At 36.1% G+C, this 14,247-nt stretch overlaps 4 protein-coding genes across 4 annotated transcripts; 2 read left to right on the top strand and 2 right to left on the bottom strand.

Annotated features, from left to right (window-relative positions):
• Positions 1 to 393: 393 nt before the first annotated feature.
• Positions 394 to 5,343, bottom strand: LOC106345515 (WUSCHEL-related homeobox 5). Its single transcript, XM_013784713.3, has 2 exons — positions 906 to 5,343; positions 394 to 745 (listed from the first exon to the last, which is right to left on the bottom strand). Exons 1-2 carry the CDS (start codon positions 1,249 to 1,251, stop codon positions 516 to 518), a joined length of 576 nt encoding a protein of 191 aa, XP_013640167.2. The 5' UTR covers positions 1,252 to 5,343; the 3' UTR covers positions 394 to 515.
• A 195-nt stretch (positions 5,344 to 5,538) lies between these two features.
• Positions 5,539 to 8,170, top strand: LOC111215751 (arginyl-tRNA--protein transferase 2). The gene is made up of 6 exons (XM_022719808.2): positions 5,539 to 5,776; positions 5,895 to 5,933; positions 6,094 to 6,244; positions 6,403 to 7,467; positions 7,538 to 7,784; positions 7,881 to 8,170. The coding sequence occupies exons 1-6, from the start codon at positions 5,662 to 5,664 to the stop codon at positions 7,995 to 7,997; spliced, it is 1,734 nt and encodes a 577-aa protein (XP_022575529.1). The 5' UTR covers positions 5,539 to 5,661; the 3' UTR covers positions 7,998 to 8,170.
• Positions 8,171 to 8,259: 89 nt separating this feature from the next.
• LOC111215752 (protein yippee-like At3g11230) lies at positions 8,260 to 9,759 on the bottom strand. Its single transcript, XM_022719809.2, has 5 exons — positions 9,455 to 9,759; positions 8,986 to 9,029; positions 8,789 to 8,897; positions 8,647 to 8,702; positions 8,260 to 8,559 (listed from the first exon to the last, which is right to left on the bottom strand). Exons 1-5 carry the CDS (start codon positions 9,548 to 9,550, stop codon positions 8,475 to 8,477), a joined length of 390 nt encoding a protein of 129 aa, XP_022575530.1. The 5' UTR covers positions 9,551 to 9,759; the 3' UTR covers positions 8,260 to 8,474.
• Positions 9,760 to 11,235: 1,476 nt separating this feature from the next.
• On the top strand, positions 11,236 to 13,659 carry LOC111215753 (elongator complex protein 4). The gene is made up of 9 exons (XM_048779975.1): positions 11,236 to 11,479; positions 11,612 to 11,795; positions 11,887 to 12,113; positions 12,200 to 12,263; positions 12,335 to 12,482; positions 12,613 to 12,691; positions 12,831 to 12,990; positions 13,073 to 13,164; positions 13,314 to 13,659. Exons 2-9 carry the CDS (start codon positions 11,660 to 11,662, stop codon positions 13,479 to 13,481), a joined length of 1,074 nt encoding a protein of 357 aa, XP_048635932.1. The 5' UTR covers positions 11,236 to 11,479; positions 11,612 to 11,659; the 3' UTR covers positions 13,482 to 13,659.
• Positions 13,660 to 14,247: the final 588 nt, after the last annotated feature.

Here is a 14,247-nt window from a genome sequence, read left to right on the forward strand (position 1 = left end):
CGACGGTATATAAACCGAACCAAACCGAAGTAAATATGGATTTAGAATGGTAGTTATATTTTACTAACCGAAATACCGAAAACCAAAAAAAACCGAACCGAAACCGAACCGATATCCGGATTGAACACCCCTAAATAGAATAGTACAAAATTAGTATTAAAAATACTTAGCACAATAAAAGATGCATTAGATTAAAACTTGTTCTCTCTCTCTTTTTGTCTCGGACCAAATAGCTCTTTATGTGTGTACCATGGTAGACTATAATTTTCCATGTCAAACTTCTGTAATAGCTTCCATGATATTAGTTCTTACAATATACTATTAAACTAACAGAAAGTAAGTAACTGCAGGTTAGATATCTTTTTTTGTTTTTGCTAAAGCTGCAGCTTAGACTTGTTGTCATAATTGATACATTGGATATTCTGAGTCATAATTCAAAATACATAAGATCTCCTAACATGACTTCTTTTAGAATTTTATCGGACTTCCACGACATTATTTAGGTGATCACGAATTTAAAGAAAGCTTAATCGAAGTTCCAACGGCGATGGATGTTCCATCTCAGCTCCACATGATGAGTAGGAAAGAAACGTGGTCGTGTTGGTCTCTCGTATGTATTCACGGTACTGGTTATTGACTCTGCTTCTCATTTTTTCCACTTTGGATTCTTGGAATGAATTCACCGGAAAGAGTTGTAACGTCTCTATTACCCTCTCCTCCTCGTCTTCGTTTATTTCCAAAACATCTACAAGTAGTACCAATTATCATCCTTAACAAATTAAATACATTTTTGTATATCATCATGAAATTATTTAATTCTTTTAAAAGACTTGTTAGGGGAAATAGAAAATAACCAGAAAAACATTTAGATATAGATTGGTATCGCAAAAATCATAAGAGGTTACCTCTAGTTGATGGTTGACGATGATGATGATGAGAGATATAGTCATTTTCTTGATGATGATGATCAAAATCAGTGGAGATTTTACGGCGTTTTTGCCTCTCTCTAGCCTTATGGTTTTGGAACCAATAGAAAACATTCTTACTCTCGATCTTGCCGTAGAAACTGAGCTCTGTAGAGATCTTCTGAATTTGGTCTGTGGTCGGAGTTCTAAGACCGGCTCTGAACAAGTCAGACAATACTTTCAACTGCTCCACCGTTGGGTTCCACCTCCCGCACTTTGTCCCCGTCCCTCCTCCTCCTCCTCCATTGTTGCCACGTACGCTACGAACTTTCAGGGGGAAAGACATTTTCAGTTATAATCCTTAATCAAGTGTTTACGTTTTAGGGCTTGTTACTTGTATACTCGTATATAAATGCGGAGATCTAGTAATGGTGTTCAAGTTAAAAGATAAATAAATTGATAAATTGTCGGGGGAGAGGTTTTCGAGTTATGTGTCGTTTTATGATGAGTTGTTTATTACGAAATGCATGCTTAATGCATTGTTTTTTCTTGGGATTTGGGAGAGACTGATCTTTGCAGATTTCTTCTTTATCCTTGTCCTAACCTATCTTGGCCTCCGTCCCATGATGTTACCATGTATATACACGTATAGATGTTCATGTTGCATAATTTTTTTTTTTTGTATGGGACGTTCTAACGATTGAAATAAACTCAAATATATTTCATTCTAGATTAGGGGTGCAAATGCGAAGTGGTCTTTGGATTTGAGATCATATTGCACAAAATATAGAGGATGGTTTAGTCGTTGTCTTTGGTCAGAGGTTGTTGCAGATTCGAAGGTAAAAAAATAAACCATATCGTAAATTTCTATATGATCGATCGTTATTATTGACCAATACCCGCAAATATTAACATCATGACAATGAATAATGATGACATGAATATGATAAGGAATAATCATAACACGACACTGTGTGAACAGATTGACTTCCTAGTTATTAAACAGTAAGTTTTTATTTTGTTTTCCACAAAAGAAATGACACTTCAATCTCACAAGTTATTTAACGGTAGTTTTGTATTTTGTTTTACACAAAGATGTGACACTTGAGGGAGCTTGGTCGGCAACTGCAGAGGGGAGGAAATTCAAAATCTTATTCTTATATATACAAGAAAATATAACATTCAAAATATATATAACGGTTTGCAATTCATTAAAATTCTACAAAATGTAATATGTAGAAAAATAGTCATCCCTCGGTACAAAAATGGATAATCCTTCCTTAAGTTTAATCCGGTGTCAAAGAATATATGTTTAACATTAAAAGCAAATATTTATTTTCGTTTAACAACAATTTTGCATGTTTAGTAGTTTTAACAGAATTTTTTTTTTGATTCCTAATGACACTTGAAGCCAAATACAAAAGGGATTTAACAAGCAAAAATAATTTAAAACAGAAAAGGAAAACTCGAACTAAATCTCATTTTGTTTTATTTTTCTTTTTAACTGCCGTTTATTTATATTCATGGGTATATACAAATGTATCAATGGTGGTGATTTAGAGGAGACATGCACGGGATGCGAAGCAAGTAAGAAAATGGTCCAAGGAATAAAATGACAATGTGAATAAAACCAAACATTGTTTTTAGAAACAAAGTAACTCTTCACTAAACAACATAACAGTACTTACAAATATATTTGTCTCTCTTGCATATAAATTTGCATTTTGTTTTTATATTTTTTTCAAAACAGGTTAATTCGGTGTCAAAGTCAAAGTTCACATGGCTTATGTTATTTGGAATCATCCGGCCAGTTAACTTACATCAAGTTTCTTAATAGACATCATAACATCATAAGCATAATTAAATTAGCTATACTTTTTTATTTCGTTTGTGCAGACAAATTAGCTACCCTTGATTTCTTAGAAACAGATTTTCACGATCTAAAAGTAGGCATGCACCCAATTACTGGATCTGGATGGCAAACAAAAGTTATGAGTTCTGCACAAAAAGGTTTAGATATATCTGTCTGCTTGTCGCCGATTAGAATTTTCAAAACTCTTCTATACAAAACTCATATATTTCCAAATATTTCATACTTTATCTTATACAATATTTTCAGCTGTATATGCGTGCCTTTATTATGAACATTCACTAGTTTGCATAGTGTTTTGTTTTTAAACACAAGTCCGGGTTCCAAGTTTTGGGAACCTTAAAAAGCAACTTTGATTTCTAAATTAAGTTTATTTGTGTTACTATTATTAAAACTATTATTGAGAGAGCAACCAGTCAATCCTGTTGTGTTAGTGCAATCACACCTATGGAAGTTGTTTAGCCCTTAATCAGAGCCGGTCCTGAAGTTTTGGGGGCCCTATTTAAATTTTTTTTAAAAAAAATTAATAATATTTTCATTAATTTTTATTTCAGCAAAACTTAGTTTGAATTATGTATTGTATTGTTTATCAAAAAGAATTATTCATTTTTAAATTATAATAAGAAAAGACCTGTTACTTTCAGTTAAATTTATGCATAATATAAATGTATTTTTGTTTATTTTTAATTCAATATTTACATTTATATATAAATATATATGAATATATATGTATAAATAATTTTTTTTTGTAAAATGGGGGCCCCACAAAAATGGGGGCCCCATTCAAATGTTTCGTGGGTGTATGCTCAAGCCCGGCTCTGCCCTTAATGGACAGCAATCTTGATTTAAGTAACTGATGTGTGGCAACTTTTCGAACAAAAACTTCTACTCCATTATAGTAGTGAGAACCAACTACCAAATAATAGTCGAGATACTAAGTTTAAGAAAGTGGTTTCCTAACTTTAAATATGAAAATACATATATGTATTTGTGGTGAAATTTATGATTGTACAAATGCAAACCGAATTCGATTCATAATTTTTATTAACTATCGCAAAAAAAAAATTGGACATGACTATATATATTTAGACACCATCAAGAAATCTCTAAAATTCATGACACAGCAAAATGATCGTATCCTAAACCATCAACAAATCCACATCTATCTTTATACAGGCACCACTGGAGTTATATCAAATTGTACAGCTCTAAAAATCATCTCGGTTAGTATAATCAGATGAACATGTCTGCTATATGTTTTCAGTATTTTATAGGAAAATATATTTCTCAGAGAGCGAGAATTGCGTTCTTATCCGAGTCAAAAAAGTTGAGGACGGTCTCACATTGAAATGCTAACTCACATTCAATTCCCTATGATGTTCCATGCATAATTCCGATAAATACAATATACACGCTAATTAAATATTTGAATCTAAAAAGAAAATTGAATATATTATCAGAATAACACTATGACTTCAATTTGGGTACTAATTCTTGGCAAGTGATGTTTAGGCTCTAACTACTAGGTCAATGTCGTAGTATTATCTAACTTTTTTTTCTTAATAGGTTTCATATTTTCCCATTACTTATCAAAAGTTTCAAAACCAATTCTTATAAGAAATTACTATATTAATAGTGCCAAACGTGTAGCTTTCCCTTTTCTACTATTTTCTTCTAGAAACTTTGAAATATCGTGTAGTACTGCATAACTGTATTACGGATTTTTCTTATAAGAAAATTATTTACCTACTGATGGTTATGTTATTTGTTCGGGTAGTTCAAAATATATAATCAAAATTTGTATTTCAATAATTCAACTGTTACTGCAGTTATATAAGATATTTCAATTAACATAATAATGAAAAGTATTGGCCGAAGGAAAACCTAATGTTCTTTATATGATTGAACTTAAATAGAGACGCATAATTTTGAAAGGTTTCACGAAGTAGTTTCTAGCCTAAAATACACTTGGTGGATCCAAACTTTTTATTATGTTTTTGGTTCATTGTAATATCTATTCGACACAAAAGAAGTTATTTACAAGCTCAATAAAGAGAATTTGAAAACTAGGAAACAACTAAAGTAAAAGTTTGTGACATTTCATTTTGTTTGAACCGAAACTTGAATCCCCGTTTCGGGTTTATTAATAAAGTAAATATTTAATTGAAAAAAAAAAGTTTGCGACATTAGCCATAAAATACGATCATGAGAGACGACAAACGAGCGATAAAGCAAAGCCATGAAGCTTCAGATTGTCGTGGCAGCGCGCGGTTTGGACCAGCATCTCTTCTGAGCAGAGCATCCGAACTTCTGACCAAACCATAAAAATATATAGACATGCATGCAAAAACTGAGTAATTTCTCAATTGACCGATTATTCACAAAACACACAGTTCTATGGCCCGTTGATGCAGTGCAGCCTTCAGAATGCATATATGAAGTAATTGTGTTTATACCACTCGATAGCTTCATCGTGTAGTAAGTCAGTGGTTCCAAGTATATGTTACTCCATTTAATCTCGTATAGATATGTATATATAAATTTTAAATTTCCTTAAATCTTCATCTCAAAGTTAGATTTTGTTAAAAATTCTGACCTGAATCTAAACTATTGACAAATCACAATGAACAATAGAATATATTTATTTTAGTTCTTGTGTGTGTATTCTATAAACAAATTATAGAAAACACGCGTGACGTTTCCTCAACAACGAAGGGAACTTCGTGTCGTTTACATTGGTAAAAATCACACGGCGTTGACCCATTATTATTTCCTGAGGGAAACATCTTCTTCCAATTCTTCTTCTCCGGGAAAGAGCTTTAAAGGGTTATAAGAGCCACCGTTGACTCTCATCGGCTTAATTGTATCGGAACCTCTCCGATCATCATGTCGTCGAAGGCGAGTAGCAGCCGTGGTGGAGAGAGTATCGTCGCTGATTGTGGGCGCAATACATCCACTTGCGGCTACTGTAAATCCCCTACCAGCTCCAGCATCTCTCACGGTTCGTCGCCTCTCCATTCAATTTGATACTTACAACGATGATCTGATCGATAAAGATGCGACCTTTGCTTATGTTTCTAGCTTATTCATTGTTAACTATGTATCTATCTCCAATGCAGGTTTGTGGACAGAGAGACTCACTGTTCATGATTATCAAGGTTTGTTGCATCCATCTTGTGATTCATAGTTTTTGATATGTGTAGATACAAAGTGTGGAATAAAGTTTTGATTTTTATGATAGTTTTGAATTATTATTTTATCATTTTGATTCTTATCTGAGCTTAGTGATCGTTTTTGATGTGTGTTTCTTTTGAGTAGCTCTTCTTGACCGTGGATGGAGACGGTCTGGTTGCTACCTTTACAAACCTGAGATGGCTAAAACTTGTTGCCCTTCTTACACTATCCGCTTGAGAGCAAATGATTTTGTTCCCTCTAAGGAGCAGCAACGAGTCCGTAGAAGACTAGAAAGGTATTGCATTTTAGATGCCCGCTTCCTTTTTAATTTATATGGATCAATATATGAAAGCTCTACCAAGGTAAGTTATGTCAATGAACTTGTTCAACGTAGTCTCTGAATGATAAACTTACTCTCTCTCTTTAACTGTTTCTGTGATGCTGTATATAAAGGTTCTTGGATGGTGAGCTAGATCTGAAGCCGAGAGAGCGAGCGGAAGATCAAGATGTGGAAGTTTCAGAGCCGGTGAGAAAGTTACTTGGTTCTGGTAAAAGAGAACAAAACAATGAAGTGGAACCAGTCATGAAAGATTTGTCTGAACAAATTGATAATGCGGTACAAAGATGCATACAGAGCGGGGAGTTTCCTTCTAACATTCAGATTCCAAAATCTTCGGTGAAGAAAGTTCTCTCTGCTAAAAGGAAGAAGCTAGCTGAAGGGTCAGAAGAACTCTTGTACACCAGCAACATTGCTTTTCCAATTGTAGCTGCTATAAAACAAACACAAACATCTCATAAAGGCGAGGGAAGCAACAGCGCAGAGACTGTTTCTGAGAAGTTGTTAAGTGAAATGAACAAGGTGGGAGAGTTCCCTGGCTTGGCTGTTAAGGTCTGCAAAGGCCATATCAACTTCTTTTCAGCTACACAAGTCACTTCCTCAGAGAGAGATCAAGGTGAAAGCCTCCCCTCTGCTACAACAACTACAAAGTCTTGTTCCACAAACCTTCAGGTAAGAAAGAAGAAGCTGGAGATACATTTGAAACGGTCAAGTTTTGATCCAGAGGAGTATGAGTTATACAAACGTTATCAACTTAGAGTTCATAACGATGAGCCAGAAAGCATCTCAAAAACTTCATACAAAAGGTTTTTGGTGGACACTCCGTTGATCGAAGTTCTCCCTTCAAGTGATGGTGATGATGATGATGAAAACGTTCCTCCTTGTGGCTTTGGTTCTTACCATCAACAATACAGAGTTGATGGACGTCTTATAGCTGTGGGAGTAATCGACATTCTTCCCAAATGTTTGTCTAGTAAATACCTATTCTGGGATCCGGATTTTGCATCCTTGTCTCTTGGAAACTACTCAGCACTACAAGAGATCGATTGGGTGAAACAGAACCAAGCTCATTGCTCTGCTCTTGAGTATTACTATCTTGGTTACTATATACATTCTTGCAACAAGATGAGATATAAAGCAGCTTATCGTCCTTCCGAGCTTCTATGTCCTCTCCGTTACCAGTAAGTTTACTACTAAACTCCTCTTACTTGTTGTCACTTCTGAGAGAGAGATCTTGTGTTTTGTTTTCAGATGGGTTCCATTTGAAGTAGCTAAGCCTCTACTTGACAAAAAGCGGTATTCTGTGTTGTCTGATTTCACTAAAGCTTCTTTATCACCTGCACCTCAAGCTTCTGAAACACTAGTGAAGTCCACGAGGGAACGGGAAGACATGGAGATGAACAACTCTGATGAAGACTCAGATTCCGATTCTGGTGTTAACGGCAATGACATTGCCAATATCCTTATCAGTCTTAATGGAGCTAGGCTTCGGTACAAGGTAATACCCCTATCACTAGTTCACTACTCCGCAGCCGCTCCTGTTTCTTACCAGATCATCAAGTTCTGAATCTTTGTTAAAAATTGTTTTTTGAAGGATTTACTACGGATCATAAACATGGCAGTTCGTAAACAACTGGAACCGATGTTTATCAGTTACCGGAAAGTCGTGGGAGCTGAGCTTTCGGAGAGAATGGTGTATGAACTACAGTAACACTAAGCTAAGCTTGGTTCAGATCACTTAATACTCTTTTGTAACATTAATAACAGTGATACTATATATCACTGAATCTCAGTGTTGTCATGTTTTCTCCGTCTTGTCATGTTTTCTCAGTAAAACAAAGTGAAACAATATGATTATAGAATGGAACTATGCTTTAAACCAAAGTGAGTTTGGCTAGTTGTGTCAAGACTAGGAATGAATCCAAGCTTATTCATGTAGTAAAGAACTTTAGAGAAGGAAACGCTTTGACAGATAAGATAATGAGATATATTATAATTGCATGTGTTTCCACAAGTAGTTGCAACACAAACCAATTGATCTCTGAAGAAGTTTGTACTAATGGAAGATAAAGATGGTTCACATAAAGAGAAAAAAGACATAAAAAGAATAATCGAAGGAAGGAGGATAGAATGTACAAATCAGATATGGTGAATTATTGAGATGATGAAGCAATATCATTTCATTCACTCATTCATCAGTATCACTATCTCCGGCTTCAACTTCTTGAGCCGCCACCCAGTAGTTGTTCCCATCTGGTCCGCAGACCTTGTACCTGTCAAAATGAATACGAAACAAATACATCATCTCAACTCCAACAAAAACCAAACCAGGGATTAAGATGAATCAGGGCACTACAGACCTTTCGAGAACAGATTTGCCTTCCTTGTACTTTTGGTTCTTCTCAAAAGCAAACTCCTGAATTAAAAAAAACAAACAAAAGGTTTGATTACCAAGAAACATTAGAGATTAGCCAAGGAAGACGTGGATGGTTTTAATCTTACATATCTCCATCCAACATAAGAGCCGCATTTGACGCAGTAAATATCGACAACGGTGTGCATACCCGTCATCATCATCCTATCTTCCTTCTTCCCAGCATACACATTTGCTCTGTCCACACACACAAAAAAAAAATCCACTACTAGTAAACATGCATAAACTCACCCGCGAAACCAAACTCTGAAGTAGAAAAACTTACACCTTACTGAAGAGGTAAGCTTTCCCATGGCGGGATTGAAACGACTGTTAAAAACCCAAACCAAACATTTTAGTCTTTATACAACCATAAAAGCATTTAGAATGAACTAGTCGAATGCATTTAGCATCTAATACGCGAGATGAGACCTATTAAATCAGTAAAATGTGTATTGAGACAGTGTCTCAAGATTCACATAGCCAAATAGGAGAGAAAGAGTCTTAAAAAAGTTGATCTAATGATGAGCTATTTGAGAATCGGATCATCAATTAAAGAGGCAATATAGTCAAAAAAAATACAATGCAAGCAACGACACCGATTCTCCACCGATCAATTTAGATCATCTGATTTTATGTAATCAATCAATCAGTGAATTTGAATAATATGATGATGATCAGTGATATAAATCGCAATAAACAATATCACAGATTAGTAAGATTTAGCAGCAAAATCTAGAGATTCGGAAGAAAACCTTGGAGACGACATCATCGCAGAGAGCGATACTAGTCTTACAGTGCCTACAACTGTAAGACTTGCCTTCCAAATTCACCAAGAACAATCTCCCCATCCTTTCTTCTTCTTCCAGAAACCGATCAAAATCCAATTAGGAACCGATCTTTATTATAGAAATCAACGAGACTGTGCTGATTGATAAAATTGTATAATGCAAGCGATCATTTAATCACGGACCACGGCGTTTTTAGGATTTTATCAATTTCGGTGAAAAGAAAGAAAACTATAATAAAATGGAGAAAATTCAGTGTTCTCTACTTTGACGATATATTTTTTTTTATTTTTTTTTTTCAAAAAATATGCTCACCTCGTGGAGCTGGCCCAGTCATGGCCTGGGAATATGCGAAAACTATTTTTTTTTAGGGAAATTGCACTAGATAGTAAAGTTATGGGTGGTAATTGGGTATCTGGTAAAGATACTTTGCAAAATGAGGTAATACCAAAATTGTCCTTATTACTCAACACGTTTACAGGTAAATCTGAATCTCCACCGTCCAATAATACATTCATCTCCCTCTTTCTTCTACTTGCTACCACCACATTCTCAGATCTCAGACAAAGAAAAAAAACTCTCTCTAACCAAAATGATGGAAGCTCAATCATGGACGACGCGGCGGATGAGCAACCCGAGGTTCGACGCCGCCGCCACCACCACACCAACAGTCATCGACATCCCCGGAACACCTCCACACTCCTCCGCCTCCTCCAATGGAAAACCCTTCTTCCTCTCCTCCCCAACGGTATCTCCCTCCGTTCTTACGGCGGCGTCACCGCCTGGTTCGGTTCCAACATAGAAGTCTTCCTCCTGAACAAGTACCTCCTCTTTTACTACGGCTTCTGCTACCCGATCTTCTTGACCATGACGCACACGCTCTCCTGCGCCGCCTACAGCTCCGCCGTGATCAACATCACCGGAATCGTGCCTGTCAGCACATCCTCTCCCGCCGTCAGTTTTTGAAGATTCTTGCACTCTCGGCGATCTTCTGCATCTCCGTCGTGTGCGACAACACTTCGCTCCATTACATTCCTGTTTTTTTTAATCAAGTGATCGGCCTAACAATTTGTAAAATATATCAAAACTCTTCTCTCTTTAATTATTAGAGCTACATCCGGTTGCAATATCTAATATCATAGTTTTAAATGAATGTATCCGGTTTCTCCGAGTATTTTGCGTTTTCTGTACAACTTGAATTATTTGGGAGCAACCCGGGTAGCAGGTAACCACGAATGTGGGGCTGAAGGAGAGAATTGGGAACTCATGTCCAAATTATCATGGTTCGCTAATTATTAAAAATATTTGCACACTTCTGCAATTACCACCCACAATTTTGATTTCTAGCTAAATAGGCCTTTTTTTTATCATGAAGAGCTACTTCTATGTTTTCTGATTTTTCTGTGTTCATATTGCTACTAGATTGATGGAATGAATGTACGTGACCGAATGTATAATTGAGAGTATATCATACATACATAAGAATATACTATTATACTGTTAGGCAAGCCAATTTCGTTAAATCTCATTTTAATTGCAGTTCTTTCTTTTGTGGCAAGCTAATTGTACTAAGTTTTTGATGTGTCTTCTGCTTTGATCGTTGTGTTAATTTTAGTATAACTTAATTAGAAATTTCTGTTTAGTTGCATTTTAACATTTCTGTTTTTTATATCTAAAAATTCTGAAAATGGTAATAAATCTTTTACATTTTTTTTTTTAAAAAGAATTCATTTGTTTTTGGTTTTTCCAAATTTCCCCTAATACATTAAAAATTACAAACAAGTAAGCCTAAACCCTCTGCCTCAGTGAGAGTCTTTACTAGAGGCTCTCCAATCTCCGTCTTAAGCCGCCGCAAACTAGCTCGGAAACCAGACGACAAGAGCCCGCAACTGACGCAACCGCATCTTTCTCCCTCGTTCGTCGTCCAAGTTAAATCTCATCGCTGACTCTCAGTTGGTCACTGGAGGCCCCCAAAGAGCTTCTGAACTACTGGTGAGTCTATGTACGGTCCTAGTATAAGCTGCAGGGTAGATGTTCGATGGAATGTCTGAATGAATTAAAAAAAAGTATTGAACTTGTTCGTGTATCATCCTAACAGCTTATCAATGGTTTGTGGATTGATAGATTTTGAACGTGGAGCGAGTTCCTTGTTGTGATTACTCTGATTCTGCTATGGCTGCACCCAACGTTCGTACTAGCAGCTTCTCTCGCAACATATCAGTTGTCTCCTCATCCCCTCAAATACCTGGTCTCAAATGCGGTCCTAATGGCACTACTTTCATATCCACTGGGATTCGTGATCTCGACAGTGAGTTTTCTCCTTCTTCTTATAAGTTCTACATTTGAGGATGAGAGAATGTTGCTAAAAAGGATTTGTCTTTTCGTTTGTTTGTTTCCAGGGATACTAGGTGGTGGGTATCCTTTGGGAAGCTTAGTGATGGTGATGGAAGATCCTGAAGCGCCGCATCATATGGATCTCCTGAGGACTTTTATGTCTCAAGGGCTTGTTAACAACCAGCCACTTCTTTACGCTAGTCCTTCCAAAGATCCTAGAGGGTTTCTTGGTACTTTGCCGAATCCCGGATCGTCCAAAGAAGATAAGCCTACTGCCCCAGACCTTGATCAGGTGCTTCTTTCTTGTTCTGTTTACTTGTTTTTTTCTTCCTGGCATGACATGAAGAGTTAGTTACAAGTTGGATGTCTATATTTTAGGGAGAGAGCTTGAGGATTGCTTGGCAGTATCGGAAGTATATGGAAAACCAGAAGAGTTCTATTGGTAATCTAGTTATCTCGGCTAATATCATTCTGTGGAAAGCTAATCCTTTTTTTTATCTAATTATGGATCAGATGATTACTCCAATGACTTTGATATGAGAAAGCCATTGGAGAGGCAGTTTCTTGCTGGACGGCCGATTGATTGTGTCAGTCTGCTAGATTCTTCCGATCTTTCTGTTGCTGAGGACCATTGCGCTACTTTTTTATCAAAATTTCCGAGGTTGTGTATCATCTCTTTCTTATTTGATGGTCATTTACTTCTCTTTAGTTTCAAATCCATATTAGTTTTTTCTGGCTTTGTTAAGAAGCCTATACTTCATTCTGAAGAACTTGTGTGATGATTTCCACAGAAACAGCAGTAACATTGCATCCATTGGCCGCATCGCCATCCAGTCATTCTGCTCTCCCCTTTGTGAGTATTCTGATAAGGTAAATTAAGGTCGAATAGCTCGTTATAACGTTCTAGCCTATTTTTTTTTTAATTCAACAATATATCTGGTACCAGGGTCATGTTGTTCGATACTATTTTGTTGTTTTTTTTCTAATTTGTTATTTCTGTCAAACACAGGAATCAGAAATGCTTTCATTCATAAGATTGCTGAAAAGTATGCTGATGGTTTCAAATGCGGTAGCCATTGTTACTTTCCCGCCTTCCATGCTCTCCCCGTCTTCCTCAACAAGACTGCAGCACATGGCGGATACCTTACTCTCTATCAAAGCGATCCCAGGTTTGTCCCCCTTGATCTTCTTATTCGTTAGTAGATTAACCTCGTTGTGTCTGACATGTGCCCTCACCTTTTTTTTCTCCAGATGGTGACAAGGAATTGGAGAAGCTTCTCACTGGCTATAAGGACATAAATGGATTCCTCAACGTACACAAGGTTGCGCGTATCAACACACAGGTATTAATTATCTCATTGTAGGCATGCTATTTACCTCAGAGTCACAATCAAATAAATTCAATCAAGAAAAGTCCTATGAAGTCCAAAATTTCTACTCAATCAAGTTATCCAAAACATTGGTTTATGTCTGGAATTGTTTAATGGAACAGGTGCCTGTAATTCTAGAGGCAAAGACCTTCTCAATGAGCTTAAAGAAGAGAAGGTTCTTGGCTCTAGAGTGTCTGAATCAAGCCCCTGTAGACGGATCCAGTGGAACATCGTATGGCACATCTGGGAGCTGCTCTGGATCATCCAAATCCGGAGCACTCGATTTCTGAGTTAATGAGTTAGTTTTTTCTCATTTTCTTCGTAGCTGCTTTTTAAAATGACTTCACTTCAGAAACTGGCCATTATAGTGTTCGGTCAGAAGAAACAGTTATCACATTAGCTAAAAGTGTATCTACAATTCGTCTTTTGAGTTACAGAAACTGAAATCTATTTTGTTTCATTTGTGTATTATCATATTCATGAAACTCTGAGTCTGACGACCAATAATAGATGCTAAGTATATACTCAGCGTTCAATATAATTAAATATTTACAGATTAGTACATGGTTATATAATAAAGAAGATAAAGAGTTGGAGCATTGAATGAGGTGTTCAAAATTGTGGTTGATCTATATATTTGGTGCTCCTTTACTTACCAACCAACAAACCATATCATTTGAATTACTGCCTCATCAATCTTCCTTTACTTGTACTCTATTGACTTTTCTTCCCAAATGTCCAAGAGATATTCATAAACAACGAATTTCAGAATATAAAACCTTTCACATCATTTTTATTTTGGTAGCTTCAAACATAGAAAAGTAATAATAATAACATTGTATATATTTTTAATTGAATATTGTTTAAAAAAAATACAAAATAGAGAATATTATGGCCTATAAGAAACAGATTGTTTAGAAAAGGAAATAAGAGCATCTCCAACCCCCACTCCATATTTTACTCCAAAATAAAAAAAAATGGAGTAGGAAATGGAGTGATTAACAAAAAATAAAAGCATTACTCTATAAATGGAGTAATCCTTTTATTTTTTGTTCA

This window comes from Brassica napus, chromosome A5 (assembly GCF_020379485.1).
Source record: "Brassica napus cultivar Da-Ae chromosome A5, Da-Ae, whole genome shotgun sequence".
Classification (NCBI taxonomy): Eukaryota; Viridiplantae; Streptophyta; class Magnoliopsida; order Brassicales; family Brassicaceae; genus Brassica; species Brassica napus.

What these genes read in the sequence shown, in the direction of transcription:
- LOC106345515 (XM_013784713.3), bottom strand. Translation starts at nt 1,251, where the DNA reads ATGTCTTTCCCCCTGAAAGTTCGTAGCGTACGTGGCAACAATGGAGGA. An exon ending in TCGTCAACCATCAACTAGAG is followed by an intron (nt 746 to 905) that starts GTAACCTCTTAT and finishes TACTACTTGTAG; the next exon opens with ATGTTTTGGAAATAAACGAA.
- LOC111215751 (XM_022719808.2), top strand. Translation starts at nt 5,662, where the DNA reads ATGTCGTCGAAGGCGAGTAGCAGCCGTGGTGGAGAGAGTATCGTCGCT. An exon ending in CACTGTTCATGATTATCAAG is followed by an intron (nt 5,934 to 6,093) that starts GTTTGTTGCATC and finishes TCTTTTGAGTAG; the next exon opens with CTCTTCTTGACCGTGGATGG. An exon ending in GAGCTAGGCTTCGGTACAAG is followed by an intron (nt 7,785 to 7,880) that starts GTAATACCCCTA and finishes TGTTTTTTGAAG; the next exon opens with GATTTACTACGGATCATAAA.
- LOC111215752 (XM_022719809.2), bottom strand. Translation starts at nt 9,550, where the DNA reads ATGGGGAGATTGTTCTTGGTGAATTTGGAAGGCAAGTCTTACAGTTGT. An exon ending in GCGATGATGTCGTCTCCAAG is followed by an intron (nt 9,030 to 9,454) that starts GTTTTCTTCCGA and finishes GGTTTTTAACAG; the next exon opens with TCGTTTCAATCCCGCCATGG. An exon ending in CTTATGTTGGATGGAGATAT is followed by an intron (nt 8,703 to 8,788) that starts GTAAGATTAAAA and finishes TTTTTAATTCAG; the next exon opens with GAGTTTGCTTTTGAGAAGAA.
- LOC111215753 (XM_048779975.1), top strand. Translation starts at nt 11,660, where the DNA reads ATGGCTGCACCCAACGTTCGTACTAGCAGCTTCTCTCGCAACATATCA. An exon ending in TGGGATTCGTGATCTCGACA is followed by an intron (nt 11,796 to 11,886) that starts GTGAGTTTTCTC and finishes GTTTGTTTCCAG; the next exon opens with GGATACTAGGTGGTGGGTAT. An exon ending in AAACCAGAAGAGTTCTATTG is followed by an intron (nt 12,264 to 12,334) that starts GTAATCTAGTTA and finishes ATTATGGATCAG; the next exon opens with ATGATTACTCCAATGACTTT.